The sequence below is a fragment of the Hetaerina americana genome, unplaced genomic scaffold (assembly GCF_022747635.1).
Source record: "Hetaerina americana unplaced genomic scaffold, ioHetAmer1.1.p SCAF_6, whole genome shotgun sequence".
In the NCBI taxonomy this organism is placed as follows: Eukaryota; Metazoa; Arthropoda; class Insecta; order Odonata; family Calopterygidae; genus Hetaerina; species Hetaerina americana.
Window position 1 is genome coordinate 36,797,376 of NW_027287205.1, and position 16,905 is coordinate 36,814,280.

Sequence of the window (16,905 nt, forward strand, 5' to 3'; positions counted from 1 at the left end):
TAAAATATATTGGAATGGGATAGAAGTTAATTTCACCACCAAATAGAGGATTAAATCAATGAGAAATAATTCTGAATGTGTTTGAACACCACTTACTGCTCTAATCATTCCTTCCCAGCTTCAGCTATAATGAAAGGAAGTGGCAATTTCCTCTATTTTATATATTATCCATGCACTATTTTTTATTTTAAAACAAGACTGAAATTTCCAATGATGAGAATTATTTGAAAAGCATTGAATAATAATTCATTATCTTTACTCAATTAATGAATAACCTTTCATAAGTTTGGATTTTACATAACACATTTATGAACTCACTTGTACATTGCAGGTTATTTTGTTACAGAATGAAGGGATGCACAAAGTATGCCTTAATTAAAAATTTTAATTTTGGGTGTTACGATATGTAGGATCATGTTAGGTAGGGCTTAAAAGTTCAGTGGTACTGTTTAGTCCATGGGTCAATCAATAACCTACATTGACAAATTGACTACCCTTAATTAATGATTTTAGGATGAGGCACAGCCTCAGGGCTTTCAGACATTTATGTAACACGTAATGCAGCACCTAGAGACCTCTGCAGTCTTCTTTTTGAAACCAATGGAATTATGGCTGTGCCCCACCAATACATTTATGACATCTTATTTGATGTGAAAGCTGATTTGAATAAATGTGTACCAGTCTGATATTAATGACCACAATGTGAGCAATCATTTGAAGCTTGAGTGTTTTCATTGTCAGCTGCCCAAGATCCGCAGCTTAATTTAATTGTGTGGGGACCAAATAATTGACTACATCGCCTAACTAGGCAAAGAATATTGATTGTAACACATTCAAAACTAAATTCCAGTCCTGATGGTCATCAAAGACATTTCGTTCAATTCATGGGTTTATTGACCCAGTTTTTAACTATCCCATATTTGATCAACTGATCAATATATGCAATTGTGTACATTGCTTATATTTTTTATTGTGGTATTAAACCATTTAATGGTTAATAAAGACTATTTTCAAGGGTAGACGCCTATATTTATTTTCTGACATTTTTTCAGATACCTAATTTTTTGCATTAGGAGGGTAACAGTGCTTAGTCCCTGGGTCCATCTTCGTCTCTCTAGCTCCAGTAGCAGACTATATTTAATGAGAGTTGACCTTTGACTGCATCATTATTACTAGAGTAACCGCTACTCACATGTCGGTCGTCCAGTCCTTTGAGGTCCTCCCTGCCGTGCAGGTGATCAGCCTTGATGAGAGGGTGGGCCGTGGAGGGCGTGGCCGAGGAGGATGAAGAGAGCGGCGTGGAAACGGCCGGGGGCATGACGGAGGACGGGGGCCCGACGGCCGCCGCTGCTGCCGCCGCCGCGGCCGCCGCCGGACCGAAGGCCAGGAGTCCGCCCGGCGGGAGGCCGGGTACCACGCCGGAGAGCCCCGGGTGTGGAGGCGGTGGCGGGGGCGGGTGGGGCGGGGGGCCTCCGCCCGCGGCAGCAGCCGCCGCCGCTGCCGCCGCGGCTGCGGCGAGGGGCAGCGAGGGCGGGGCGTGTGAAGCGGCGTGCGGCAGCTGCTGGGCGTGGATCTGTTGCTGTCGGGGAGGCGAAGTGGTTGTGTGTCTCAGAATCACTAAGTGGTCCAAAGGAGACGGGAAGGGGCTGCATCTTGTTGCTTCGCTCAGCCTTCCGTTCGGACCGGGTGAGTCCGGGATTTTTTTTCTTTACGTTCGTTTAATTATTTTTAAACTGGGAACTTCATTTACGAGGGTATTTCCGAAAGTAAAGGTACATTCAATGAAAGTAAAACATATATTATACGAGTTCCACGTCATATTTTCATATGTTCACGCTATCACTCAGCTTCATTCTTGTGTGGTCCCACAAGTAATATAAACTTAATGATAAACAATTTTATGTACCCGTAGAGTGGAATAGTGAGAGAAGGGAGAGGGAATTGGTGGAAATTAGGAAGGAATGTGACGTAGAAATTCTTCTGAAGGGAGGTCGACACGGTGAAAAGAAAGGAACTGATCCTTCCTTTTCTTTCTAAAGAAAGGTGGCTTGTACCACCGAAAATTCGAAAACTAGTGAGTTTCTTTTCTTTTTGACAAGTTTCTGTGTTTTTGTCTGTATTCGCTAGTGCTAACTTTAAATACATTATCATTCACATCCGTGAGACTTTCAAATAAGTTTTATTAGTGCGTATATATATATATATATATATATATATATATATATATATATATATACACAAGTATATATTTTCAAGTAATCTACCGGTTAAGTTAGGTTTTGGATATACACAACTACCAAATAAAAATTTTGTGACTCCTAGAAAAACACAATTCAGCAACCTAATCTACATCAAATCCTTCTTCATCTCTGTGTACTTCCTTCCTCACTTCATCCCGTCCTATCCTGTTCCTTCCCTTTCCTCATTTGCCTAAGATTCCCCCCTCTATTGCAGTCTTCAATATCCCACTACCGGTCAATACGCCCTTCATCAAGTTTTCCTGCCTCCTTAGGATTTCTCCCAAAAAACCCTTCTCCTCGCCCACCATACCAAGTACTTCCTCATTTGTTTTCTTCTCGGTCCATTTCACCTTCTCCATTCTTCTCCACACCCACATTTCAAAAGCCTCCAATCTACTACTATCATACTGCTTCAGTGACCACGATTCCGCGCCGTACATAGCTACGCTCCATATCAAAGTTTTTACGAGTATTGTCTTAATATCCTTACTCAACGTCCCTGTCATCAACTCCTTCCTCCTCGTGAAAGCCTCTTTGCCTAGCGCAATTCTTCTCCTTACGTCCCTACCACATTGACCACGTTGGTCCAAAACACTTCCGAGATATGTAAACTGTTCTACCTGCTCTAGGTTTTGCCCTCCTATTCTAATGTTTAGCTTAGCCTTTTTCTTTCTAGAAAATCGCATTACCTTTGTTTTATTAATATTGATTCTCATCCCATACCTGTCGCACTGAATTTCCAATTCACTCAGCAATGCTTGCAACCCCTTGGCTGACAGAAAAACTAAAGCTTGGTCATCAGCAAACCTAACTGATTTTACGGATTCCGCGCCGTCTTTAATTCATAGTAGCCTCCTTTCCCTCCAATCTATTCCTACTTTCTTCAATTTGTTCATTAGTTTTTCCCAATTCACTCTATCAAACGATTTTTCGAAATCTACGAAACAGGCAAATACGTCCTGATTATATTCCTCTCGATTAGTGATCTCATTACTGCAATGGCATCACGTGTGCTTCTACCCTTCCTAAACCCAAACTGATCATCCCCTAAGTAATCATTTGCCCTACTCTCTATCCTTTTGTTCATTATTCTGAGAACAACTTTAGCTGCGTGGGATATCAAACATATTGTCCTGTAGTCCTCACATGACGTAGCCTAAACCTTTCTCGGTATAGGAACTAACACTGATTTCACAAAGTCGTCCGGCCAGATTCCTTCCTCATAGATACTACGAATCAGTCCACATAGACTCTTCTTCCCACATTTTCCTAAGCCTTTTAGTAGTTCCACGGGAATGTTATCTACCCCCACGGCCTTATTTGATTTCACTATATGTATTTGGACGGCACAGTAGAACACAAATGACGTCTGACCTGAAGAAGGCCTCAGAGAAGGGCGGAAGCTTAAACTTTCTTCAATGTTTGTCCTTTTACGTGTTCTATCGCGCCGCCCAACTGTTATATTGCTCTCGTAAGTGCTTTAGATTACCACATTATTATGAAACCATACGTTTGATTGCATATTGTAAAACTTCATTTTCTCAGTTAAAAAAAAAAATTTGAAGTATTTGTGGTGGAAAGTAATATCATTCATCACTTGTAAAAACCACATTTCAACTTAAATTCAACTCATCCACACCTGAATTCCGTCCTAAATAATGTGTTTTCCCTAATTTAATCACATGTAATACCGAATGGTTTCCTGGAATTTTATAATCAAATGAGATATCTTTAAATTTAGCCTGAGTAACACACCAAAAAATGCCTAACGTATCTGAATCAAGGCGTAACTTTCCCCATTCACGACGGGAGTTAGAAAATACTGGAACTTTAACCGTTAATTTAATTTCCCAAGGTTACGTGGGACCCCACTCACTTACGAACCCATATGTCTTCGCGAAAAATAAAATATTAAATTAATTCCTAAAATATATATTAGTTTTTCAAGAACCGTGATTTTTTCATACTTTGGATCTTTTTTATTGAAGACATAATATCAGACTATTTTCTCCAAAAGGCTGAACTAGATCACCTGAGTCAATAGCATTAGAGAAAGGAGAATTATTTCATAACGTTGGTATTCCATGGCTCTCTGATAATTGGGTTGCGACGGTTTTACGTCGCTCTGAGGCTCCCGAGTGTCCGTTAGCCATTGAGTGGCAACATAACGAACGTTCTCGGTGTGCCCATGATCGTCTACAGACTTTTGGAAACAATATGCATAAAGAGTTCACGGTAAATATATTGCGATTCATATAATGAACTACTATGAAGAAATAGCGTGAAAGGCACCTTTATAAACATTTCCAATGCATGGAACTGACATTTGGAGGTGTGTTTCGGTGTAATATTTAAAATAAAGAAAAAACCTGAAAAATCACTAAGGGACAATTGGCAAAAATGGGTACATATTAACATGATGCACATTTGATACGATATTCATATCATTATTGGTAGCGTGACAGTTTAGCAGGAGATTTTTGCCTCGTTTTTTACGTAACACTCCTCTCTTGAGAATGTTTTATATTATTTAAAACCAAAACATTTTACGGGTACATGTAACAGCCGATCCCGATCCTGCATCATCTCAGCTGTCAGTAAATTTAACTTTTACGTGAGGGTGTAAATCTACCTGAATGAATTAAGTTTTGACGATGTAAGTGAATGCATGTATGTATTAAAATAACTAAATTATAGCTCTACTTTAATAAAAATTAATTTTTACGTAAATAATAACACAATACGATTCGAAAGCGGAATGATCTTCAGGATGCGAATTACACCCTGCCGTTTTGAATCTGAGGGGTCGAGGAAAGAGGACGTCTATGGAAAACATGTACTCACACTTACAGATATGGTAAGTGCATCGAATCTAACCTATCCGACTGTGATAATGATAATGAGCGCATGTGGGAGGTGTCAGCGTAACAACTGACACAAAAGAATTCGCCAATTTTCCGAGAAACTTCGTACCTTTACTTTCCGAAATGCCTCTGCGCTTTTTCGCTGAGGTAGTTGGTGCGCGAAAACCCACGTTATTCATGAAAGACTCTTTCGATTCAGAAGAACGGCAATGCCGCGAATAATGATGCCAATTTTATGAGAAAGAAAAGGGATAGGTTCTGAAATTTGAGTCACGGCATGACCTTCCTTTAAAAGGAACGAAATCCCGTGGGTCGCGGAGTTCACTGGATGTCATAGACACAAAATTATACATATGTATTCTTGCAAAATTTGTCAAGACAGCAAAACTGCGAAAAATTAATCCAATGTTGTGGTTGGGGGAGAAGGAGAATAGAGACACCTTCACAGTAGTGGTTCTCCTAATCGAGTCACGTACGGATATCTCTCGTCAGGAATATAGTCTTGCGAATCAAAAAGTAAATCAGATGACAAGGTTCTTATTCATGTACAGATTGACTTAACAGTAATAAAAAATATTTGCGTACACTATGTATACCTATGTTTTACAGCAAATTAATACTAAATGAAGCAAATATGCAAAGCCCCTAAACAACCTCATATTAATTTTAGTTATCACCAAAAGATATAGAGTCAAAAATGTGCAAATATTAAATTGAAGCATGAGTAAGAATGGGCAAACAATCTTCGTTTCGATATGCATATAATTATATAAATATATTGTTAGGTAATCTACCGGTTAAGGTAGGTTTTAGATGGACACAACTACTGTCTATCATAAAATTCTTGGGAATAATAATATTATATATATATATATAACTTATGTGAAAGTCTCACGGATGTGAATAATAACGTATATCAAGATAGCACCAGCGAACAAAAATACAGAAACACACAAAAAAGAAAAGAAACTCCTACATTTCCAAATTTTTGGTTCCTTCCTTCTCGGGAGAGAAGGAAGGAACTATTCCTCCCTTCTCTCCCTTAAGAAAGGTGGTGTAACCACCAAACATTCAGAAAAGTACGAGTTTCTCTTCTTTTTTGTGTGTTTCTTTGTTTTTGTTCGCTAGTGCTATCTTGATTTATATATTTTTTTTCAAAAACGAAAAACCCGCCAGATGGTGAAGAAATATTCATTCACATGGAAATAGTTATAAGGAAAAGGGATAGGAACACATACTCGTATAAAAGACGGATACAGGAGAGGTGGGGAAGGCGGAATCGAGCAGATCACAAGTGCAAAAATGTCTCCTTGAACGGGACTTAAACAAAGAATCGGGGCACATGGTAGCATAAACACACCCAAAGATTTCAGCATATATTATGTTTCCTCGATAGCTGAAGTGTTTAGATCATCGGTCTGGCAAGTTGAAAGATTCGTGGCTCAAATCCCAATTAAGATTATATTTTTGCACTTGTGATCTGCTCGATTCCGCCTTCCCCATCTCTCCTGTGTTTGTCTTTTACATTAGTTCCTATCCCTTTTCCTTACATCTCTATCCATGTGAATGAGCATATATATATATATATACTCACATACATGTATATATATATTTATATATATATACTCACATACATGTATATATATATATAAAGACGTATTTAGGTGAAGGCGCTTTGAGTTACTTTGATAGTCACCGGCGAACACTAGATTTTAACAGCTTGTTCATAATCAATTGGCTAACAATTCATAATCACAACCTACAAAAATCATAAATTGGGCTTTGCTCATATCTGAATAACTGCATCCGCTTTCTGAGCCATGGCATATCAAATTATGACTACTAGATAAACAAGCATTTTTCAGCTGTCAATAGGCATACTTCATCACTTTAAAAAACATTTTTGAATTGATAAGGATAAAAATTAAAAAAATTGAAGGACAGTAAACGATATGTGACAAGTATTTATCATCGATGAGAAAGTTATCAAGAAAAAGTTCTCGCGGTTTTAGCTGTTTATAGTTATCCAAAGTTAAATGAACGAAAATATGATATATCCCGGTCATTTCATATTTTCACATTGCTAAGCTAAAAGAAAGAACTCATACGAGCATTTACTAGGTCATCTCGCCCAATAACAAAAGCACCTTCCCGTAAGTCATTGAGCCAACGGCACAGTATTCATGTCCAAGGCTTGTTGAAGCAACTGACCGCTTCTTGATCCCATTGCCCACCCTTGCTTTTTCGACTACGCCCTTTTTTTCCGACCCACCCCCTCACACAAAAAAGGCGTCAACAATATGACATCCCATCTCCCACATCATCGTAAATTTGGATAAGATCTCCCTTTTTTAAACGAAAGATGAATCGACAATTCTGAATCAAATATTACGCGGAATATAACAGGGAAAATTTAGGGTTCACCAACGTATTATCTTACAAAAATGTTCAAATTGGTCCAATTTAAGGCTAGAAATTGAAATATTTTTAAAACTTACATCCTATATTAGAAGAGCGATTAAAGAAAATCTTCGATTTCAACGACTTAAATGCCCTCTCGCACATGAAGCGTTAAAAAATGGTTTGAAAACAAGTAATCTTAATATTCTTTTAATATTGGTAATCTATCGGTTAATATAGTTTTCGGATGGAAACAAGCTACTCAACGGTACGAGAATTCCCTTGCCTCTCCTAGCAAAACACAACCTGAAATCTAACACAACAATAAGCTCCTCTTCGATTCCGCATACTTCCTTCCACCCTTCATTCTGTCCAACATTCCTATTCTTTTCCTCCCCATACCTCGCTTTACCAATCCCTCCCCCTCTATCACAGCCTTCAACATCCCATCGCCAATACTCTGAGTCCATATTTTCGGCCTCCTTCAGATTTCTCCCAACAATCACTTCTCCTTCCCCACCGTGACTAACACTTCTTTGTTTGTTTCCCTTTCTGTCCACTTCACCTTTTCTAATATACAACTATTTGAAACGACAAGGTTTGAGGTTTAAGATTGTGGAATTACCCCTTATCACAGGTTATGGCATGAAAACAACATTTAAATTATGCAATTGTGTAACTAAAAAGAAAAATATTAAATTTTAGACGGCCGACGTCCATCCCCTCTCTTGTTCCGGGACCCCTTCCCTCGAACTTAACCTGCCGATATCTTTCCCGGAGAGCACCTTTGCGTGAAAACTCCCCGAGCCGAAAAATAATTGCATCAAGATGAAGAAGTTTCGGTTTAAAATTTCGCCTGACATCGTCAACCTGGATACAGTTAACTCCCTACGTCAATCGAAGAGCCAAAGGTTGCCGGGATATGCCCGTGCGCTCCTCTGGAGCAACGCGCGGTGGCATACTTGAAAGGCAGATGCATTTTCGCCTGCATACTTTGCAGGATGCACTAGCACCGCGAGAGGACATTCCGATGCGAGTTACAATCCATGCCCATGCACATCGATGGCCGTGACTGATGCATTGGCGCATGCGTCTAAGATATATGCGGTAAAGGGTTGCATAACTCTTCCTTGCCAAAGGAAAACAGTATTTATATGATACTTCAACTTAATTGAAACACCCTCCAAAAAATCTAACCCGGAAGTAGATTGCGTCTGCGTTGTGCAAATTTTAAGAGCAACATACTTCCGAGTTAGGATAACACGGACACATCAGCGCAGCTTAGTGACTGGGGGAGGGTTAAAAACCATTGAAACTTCCTCTGAATACGTCTCTCTCGTATTATGACAAAAAATTTTAAACTACTAGCTTCACTTTCAATGTCATTCTTTTATGCGGAGGCACTAGATAAAATAACTGAGCCTCGTTATATTTTATTTACAGTTTGAATGATATTTAATTGATTTGTTAGCATTTTGATGAGATTTTATTTTCACAAGTGCCCGAGAAAATGTTTCCCTATCATACTAACCAGGAGCTGCTGTAGTCCCTGCTGCTGCTGTTGCTGAAAAATAAAGAAAACAATATTAGCATCTGATGACTCACACGAAAACTAATTCAATGAATTTTTCATCAACTTACGACGGAATGGACAAATAAAATTCTCATGAACAAACTTTACGATAAATATTATTGTACATCAAATGTTTATTTTAGTTTTTTTTCTGACATATCCGGTGAGTTAAGTGCCATTGGGGTGTCGACAAGCCAATAATTTCTCAATCTTTCTCCAGGGCCGAAACTCCTGAGTTTCTACGACAACCTTGCAGGAGGAAAGACTCGAACCCACAAACCTTTAGAGTTAGCATTAGGGTACGTTATCCACCTCAACTGGCCGGCATATATTCAAATAATTTCGCGAAACGTAGCAATACATAAGTGTGAATGGTACTTGGGAATAGGTATTTTTACAATGAGTTCGAAGGTTATAAAAATGAAAATTATAAAATGTACTTTACCGGGGACGAAATTCCAGAGGCAAATAATCCTGAATGAACTATTATTTGTCTTAACACTATTCGTTGACATCTGAATTAGAACAAATTTTCTCACGTAAACAACTAGCCGTTTAGAAATGAGTATAGTTTACTTTAGGCGATTACGTTTTAATAATGACGGTAAATTGAATGCCAGAGATTCTAGCAGCTTAGGTAATCTAGAGGAAAAAATAAAGACTTCCAAACCGCATTGATACACCCATGACTGAAAATGGGTACGAACGATTGAACTTCGTTAAGACGAGCAAACTAGGCATTCGACCATACATATCCTTTTCTTGAAGAGATACTAATAACAGAAACGAGTGAAACTATCATGGCAACCTAACATGGATTGAGTTTTACGCATATGCTCAATTATCTACGCCTCGTCCTATGAGGCATAGGTGGATAAAGATATTATCAAAATCTGATGTCGATTCATTTCATCCAACCATCATTGGATCGAATAAAGAAATATTAGTAGCAAAAAATGACGGCGCGTCGATTTGAGAATGTGTTAGCTGCTATTGTAAGACGCTACGCATGCTTGATTGTCATAACAGGGGACCGTAACATCTCATAATGCGACCATGGCGCAGATTTCTAATATGATCTACTCTGTTTTTTTCCGTCCCATTAATGTTAATTCCATACTATCCACAAAAGAGAACTACCAACAAACTTATTGCGATTGGAGTATAAACATGAACGTGATTTATTATTTCTTAGCATGGAGCAAGTCGAAAACTTTGTGGAGACCAATGGACTAATTAGTGGTCGCCTTTGGTACCGCATACCAATCCATTCCCCAAGTATCCCCGACCAAAATATATATCTAGGCATGCATACATAATAATTATTATAACACGATGGGTATAGGAGATGAAGCCCGAAAATGAGCGAAAGCAATTGATGTAATACTATGTAATTTGACTGTTTTATCCAGATCTAATTTGTCATGACATTTTGGAATAGTTGAACTTAATAAAAAAAATGCATTTGCAGCATGTTGCCCGATTATGCCTTTCAGCTTTATCTCTCGGATCCTTTCTAAAGCGGGAAGCAGGACAAGTTGACTTTGAGAGAAGATTGGTACCTTCACACAAACAATACAGTCGCCTTACGACAAGTATTTTATCATCAAATAATATTTATTCTAATTATACGAAGAAAATTGACGTGCACTCAAGAAATGAAACAATGAAGACGAAAAGAGAAAAAATCTAAGATTATAAATATTGACTTTCAATCTTTATTCAATCCGAAGAATATTGGACGGAATTTTAAACATCAAGGAGGAAAAAATCGGATAGTTTGAAGAAATATGCTCTCAAGTACCATCGTAATCACGTTGTTTCATTTTTAATCATTTAACAAGAGTATGCGAGCAGAAAAAAAAATTGTTCATGCAATATCAATGTGTAGTCAAAATTCAGCACGTTCAGACTTTTACAAAAAGGACTGTAACCACTAGGGGTTATCAATCCAAGGATTGATTTGTCTCAGATCTCCAATCTGCATCCTGCTCCATGTCAATATCTTCATTCCCTCATAGCTCCTAGCATCGACATTTTTCTTAAAACTAATTAAATTGCTATTCGTATTCCATCCTTAGCCTTCACCGGCAATTCTTCCCTTCTAAGATTCCTTCAATTATTGTCTTCGGCAAGATAACTTAACTCGCTATATACCCAATTAGTTTCCTCTTTCTTCTTGCAATTGTCCTCAATAGGCTTCGCTCTTCACCCATTCTTCTATGTACTTCTTCACTCGTTATTCTGTTCATCCACAAAATTTTCTTCATGGACCGACAAGGTAAAAAAGTGAAGACCTTCGAAGAAATGGCGAAGAGAGAAAATTATGGAGGACGATTGCAAGAAGAAGGAGGAAACTAATCGGACATATACTGAGGCACGTAGGCCTACTAAAGATTATAATCGAAGGAAACTAAATCTATAACACAAAGGGATATTTTTAAATTTCATATCATGATTTAGATTCGCTCTGGGGCAACTATACACTCTAGTCTTAAAAGTCAAAGGTAAAATAACGTTTCAGGCCAGTTATTCAGTCGGACTCTAACTACATGAGCGACCTGACCTGAAAAATATTTTGTTAGAAATAAAAAGTATTTCTTTTTGACAGTTCGTGGTCGCAGGCCATGAGGGTGAGGACAAACCGAAGGGACATGAACAAATGAAAATAAAAGCGAAACGTACTGCATGGAGGAAAGTACGAGTTCCGAGGATTTTCCGCAAGTGAACTAATATTTACGAAGTCACGTGGATGAGCTGATAACGCGGACACTATTGAAGGCACGCCACATAGGAGAGTTGAAACTCGAGATGGTGACTTAATGCACCGTTCCCTGCACCGACGACGTGGTGATGCGTCATAAGCGATGAAAAGCCCTCGCTCGACACGAAAATGAAAACCAAATTCCCGCCCAATGATGTGGAGGGGGAGGGAGGCGGTGGGCGGGGGGGAGGAGGGGCAGGGATGGGAGGGGGGGAGATGAAGAAATCAACGGTTATACACACATTGCGATAAATTTGATTCCACAGCGGACGGCCATGGCAACGGAAGATCGCTGCCACAATTTGCACTCAAGCCTTTGCTTTTGAACGACATCACACTCAACCACTCACCTCCCCCCCCCCCTCTTTCCCCCTTCCAACCCCCGTCACCCGGGCCGCATTAAAAGGACATAATTGCGACGGCGAAATAATTGAAAACCCGCACCAATGAATCGGCGGTTTAACGTATGTTCCGTGTAATAAACCACCAGACAGGAGGTGTGGAGTGGGGATAAGCGAGAGGGGGAGGCGGGGGGTGGCGGTGGCTGTTGCAGAGAAAGGAAGGTTTTTGAGTGCCGGCGACGTACCACGGACGGGAGAGCGGAATTAAATATTCCCGTTTAATTAGTGGGGTGCTCCTTGTGCCATGATTCAAATCGCAAACAAATGAAAGGAGTGGGGGACAGGATTGAAAGGGTAGGAGAGGGATGGGTGACACTCGCGAGGAACATGCCACCTACTGAAAGGGCAATGCAATACAGCAGGCAATGAAATAAATTGTAATTGAACAGAGCCAAATGAACACTGCTGTATGTAGAAGATTTCATACGGAGGGGAAGAATTGAAGGGTGCATTATAAAAGAATTTTATTTTTTTAAAGTAATTTATGGAACAGATTAGCACAAAAACTTAAAATTCTACAAAGTACTGTCCTTGGGCATCTACAAATTTTTTCCAGCGACTCCGCCATGACCGATACGTGCCCTGGAAGGCGTCTTCGGGGACCTCTCGCAAGGTCTTCGTCACGGCTGATTTGATCTCTTCTATGGACGAAAAAAGGGTTCCTCTCAGGGCTACCTTAATCCGAGGGAACAAAAAGATGTCTGCTGGGACGACGTTAGGACTATAGGGGTGGTGAGGCAGCTTTGGCACCTGGTGTTTAGCCAGGAACTCGCAGCCTCGTAACACGTTGTGGCAAGACGCGTTGTCGTGATGGAGTTGCCAGGTAGCGGAGATGTCTTTTCTCGTCCTGATGACCCTTTTTTCAGAGTCTTTCTGACGCACATTCATGTAGTAGGCAGCGTTAACTGTCTGTCCTGAACAAACTCTTCATGAACTACTCCTTTACTGTCGAAATAGACAATGAGCATTGTTTTCACTTTTGATTAGCTCATTCTTGCCTTTTTGGGCTTGGGGGACTGGTTGGTGTGCCACTCACACCTTTGGCGTTTTGCTTCAGGGCCGTTTTCAAAAACACAGGTTTCATCACCAGCGATGACGTCGTCCAAATAATCAGCTTCATTTTCAATACGTTGCAAAAGTTCACTGGAAATGTCCGCTCGGTTGGTCTTTCGTGACACGGTCGGCGCGCAGAGGTTTATAATAACTGACGTCCTGCCGTTCCCATAGCTTGGAGAGCCCTAAGACAGGTTTCGAGGCAAAGCTTAAGGTCAACACCACCTACTCCAAGTGGTTTGATCTCACTCCGACCAAAAGGAGCGGCGCGGGAAATTCAATTGCATTACTTTTGGAACGCACCCAGTATGCACCTACTCGGGAAGACTCACGAAGGGTGTTTATTAATGGAATTATACCAATTAAGGCAGGTTTTGGAAAAAGACAAACAAACTAACCATCATTCCTAAACCTCATCTAATACGACACAACGGACACACGTAGTAAAAGCTTCTTCAATTCCACACACTATCTGCCTCCCTTCATTTCGTCTAATATTTTTATTCTTTTCCTATCCTTTACCTAGATTGCCAAGCGTTCTCCCCTCTATCACAGTCCTCAGCATTCCATCGCCAATCGAAAAGCTCTGCATCCATCTTTACTACCTCTTTCGGATTTCTCCCAACAATCCTTTCCCCTTCCCCATCATGCCTCGTTCTTAAGTTTCTTTATCTCTTCCATCCATGTCAATTTTATCATTATTCTCCACGCCCGCATTCCAAAAGCCAAAACGGAAGTGCGAAGCAATAGCAATTACGATGCAATCTGCAACTTATGAGAATGAATTGCGAGCAACATCGAAAGTGTAATTTTTCCTATTGAATTTTAATTCGGTACAACTCTTTTCGACGTATTTTAAATTCATTTCCTGTATCAAAACTGATGCGGGACATGGTTAATGACAATGCTGATATGCATCGAAAAAATAAGGCACTAAAGGAAAGGTAGAGGTAAACCTCGAGGCTTAAAATCCACGTTTTGGTGATGTGGATATTTGAGAAGAAATTAGAAAAAAAAAGTTAGAGGAGAAGATAACAAGTAGTAGATTTGGATTACGGTATGAACAATCTGGGTTCAGAAAAGGGCTGAGGTATATTCATGCCATATTACTATCAAGGCATGAAATACAGAATATAACCATGACTTATTTGTTTGCTTAATCGATTTTCAAAAGACACACTGCAGAGTAAATTGTTTACAATTAAAGACGGAGTGTTTCAGAATGAAATTAAGAAAGATGTAATGCATGAGAGACAAGAGAAAGTTCTCGTAATACCTAGAATACTCGTTTAGGAAGCGTACAAAATCGACCTTTATTAGGTAGGATACGTTGAATTGAACGGTAGAACACGGGAGTAGAATGGTGAGCTAAGCGATTTTTTAACAGAACAAGCACATGTTTCAAACTACCAAGGGAATTGAAATCATATAAGGATGTAGGGGTAGACAATATTCCCACGAAACTACTTGAAGTTTTAGGAAAGGTGGTAAACAGAGTGTTTATGAACTTCTTCGTAGCATTTAGGAGGGAGGTATTCGGCCGGATCACGCCATCAGATCTGTCTTAGTTCCTATTCCAAAAAGGGAATGGTAGTCATACGTGAGGACTATAGAACAATAAGTTTGATTTCACTCGCAGCTACAAGGGTACTCCGGATCATCAATAAGAGGATGACCACTCGCTGACACCTTAATCAAGGAGCACCTAATAGCCGCGACAAGAGGTCAAAGAGTGCTGTTTTCGGACTAAGGTTAAATAAAAATAAATAAATAAAAGTATAACTTCAAGGGATATCAGAGGCTCAATATTTTTAACCGTGTAATCCGTATGCCACACTGACGCACAACCTTTGGTCGTTAAGTAAATTCCACAATTTTGTTTGCTCTTCACATTACATAATACATACTAAATGGACCAAGCTGCCGATTAAATACCACATTTTTTTCGTAAAGTGAACTTGGAATTTTGAGAACAATGTTCAAGTAAAATTTATCCAGCAGAAAAGAAGATAAAAACGAAAAGGTTCAAATTATAAAATCTTTCCTTGACCATAATTTACATCGCACATCATACATCTATCGTATCTACAAAGAAGAAAGGTTGACGATAGGGAACATTAGTAAATATTAATGGAAAATATTAGGGAACATTTTAATACATAGCTTAGCATTTGCGGTGTGGAAACTTTGTCTTTGAGGCTAGAGGGTCGGGGCAAAATGTCCACTTTTGAGACATAGATATGAGGATGAAAAAGATTGAATTAAAGGGAAGAAAAACAAAGGAAAAAGTTTCACGCAAGGTATGGGAAGACAGAAGTAGCTGGGAGAAATTTAAAGTACTACTACTTCCCGCTTAAACTTCCCACTTCCCGATTACTATTCCCGCCAGGGTGGGTCTTCCTCCGCTTAGTGCTTGGGTGTTTGTGATCGTCTTCATTGTTTTCACTGCTAATATTCCGAAGTAAAGGCCAAAAAGAGCCGTTTTCGGATTAAGGCTAAATAAATAAATAAGCTCTCATTGACTAAATTAGGAAAACTGAGACCTGAACTCTATCGTTCCCGATGTTAAAAGTATTTCAGGCGCTACTTAATGAAACAGCAACAGGCTTAAAACTGACGCTCGTATATATTCTAATGTTTCAAGCTTCGCTCCGTGGACGTATTTATCATGCATACTAAAAAAACTTTGTACTTTTCCGCAGACAAATTCTTTTAGTATGGATAACTGACGCTCGGTTTATTCATTACCATACAATCTCCGAGATATTTTTATCACTTCGTTCACGGGGAAAAGTAGGAAAAAGAGCTTTCACAACAATTTTTTTTAACAGTTTACGTCAAACTAATTAAGTTAAGGGTACAAACAAGCTGCATAAATCTGAGTCTACCTTAAATGTTTACAGCTATCAGTCTATTTTTTCTCCCAGTAGTTTGTCATAGAAACTCAATATAAATGCTATATTTCAATTTTCTTAAAACTTGCAGTACATAATATTCATGTATAATTTAGCGTTTAGATTTTAAATGCCAGCAGAGCAGAATTTTAAGGATTGTATTCTATTTATAGTAATTTAGACAACATGATGAACACAGCAAAATAAACTTTAAAATTTCACAAAAAAATTAGCAACATGTCGCCAAGTCTACATTAGAATTATTCATTTGAAACAGATACACGGCATCAGATGAACAAAATGAGTACTCTGAAGGTTTAGAATTCACTTATACCTCACGGGTCAGCTAACAAATTTTGTTTTCAAAGTTTTCCCAAAACTGCACGAAGCTCTCTAAATCCAAACGGTTTTAGCCAGAGAACCGTATTCATTCAAAATTTAGAAAATATTCGTTACCTTGGATAATGAAAATTTTATAATAGCAAATATATATTCTCTCGGCATTTTAGCCAGTGAATGGTGAAACTCAAATCGGATTTAAGGGCTAAACCAAGTACCACAGAATATTTTCCCCGGAAAACAAACCTCAATCAAGTTGTAAATGCGTATTTGCACATTTGCAAAGAATAACGAGTGTGTGTTATCCCAACGAAATTTGAAGCGAAGTCCTCTCATGCGGAATTATTCAAACGCGGTGTGTAATATCCACGCAATAT

General features: G+C 39.1%; 1 protein-coding gene across 1 annotated transcript in view; it reads right to left on the reverse strand.

The window, feature by feature from the left end:
- Positions 1–16,905, reverse strand: part of LOC139695307 (protein groucho-like) — a 777,395-nt gene that overhangs the window by 23,870 nt on the left and 736,620 nt on the right. The window contains exons 7-8 of the mRNA XM_071594012.1: positions 9,036–9,068; positions 1,193–1,579 (exon numbers count right to left, since the gene is read on the reverse strand). Coding sequence (XP_071450113.1) covers positions 1,193–1,579; positions 9,036–9,068 — 420 coding nt within the window. The remainder of the gene's footprint in view (positions 1–1,192; positions 1,580–9,035; positions 9,069–16,905) is intronic.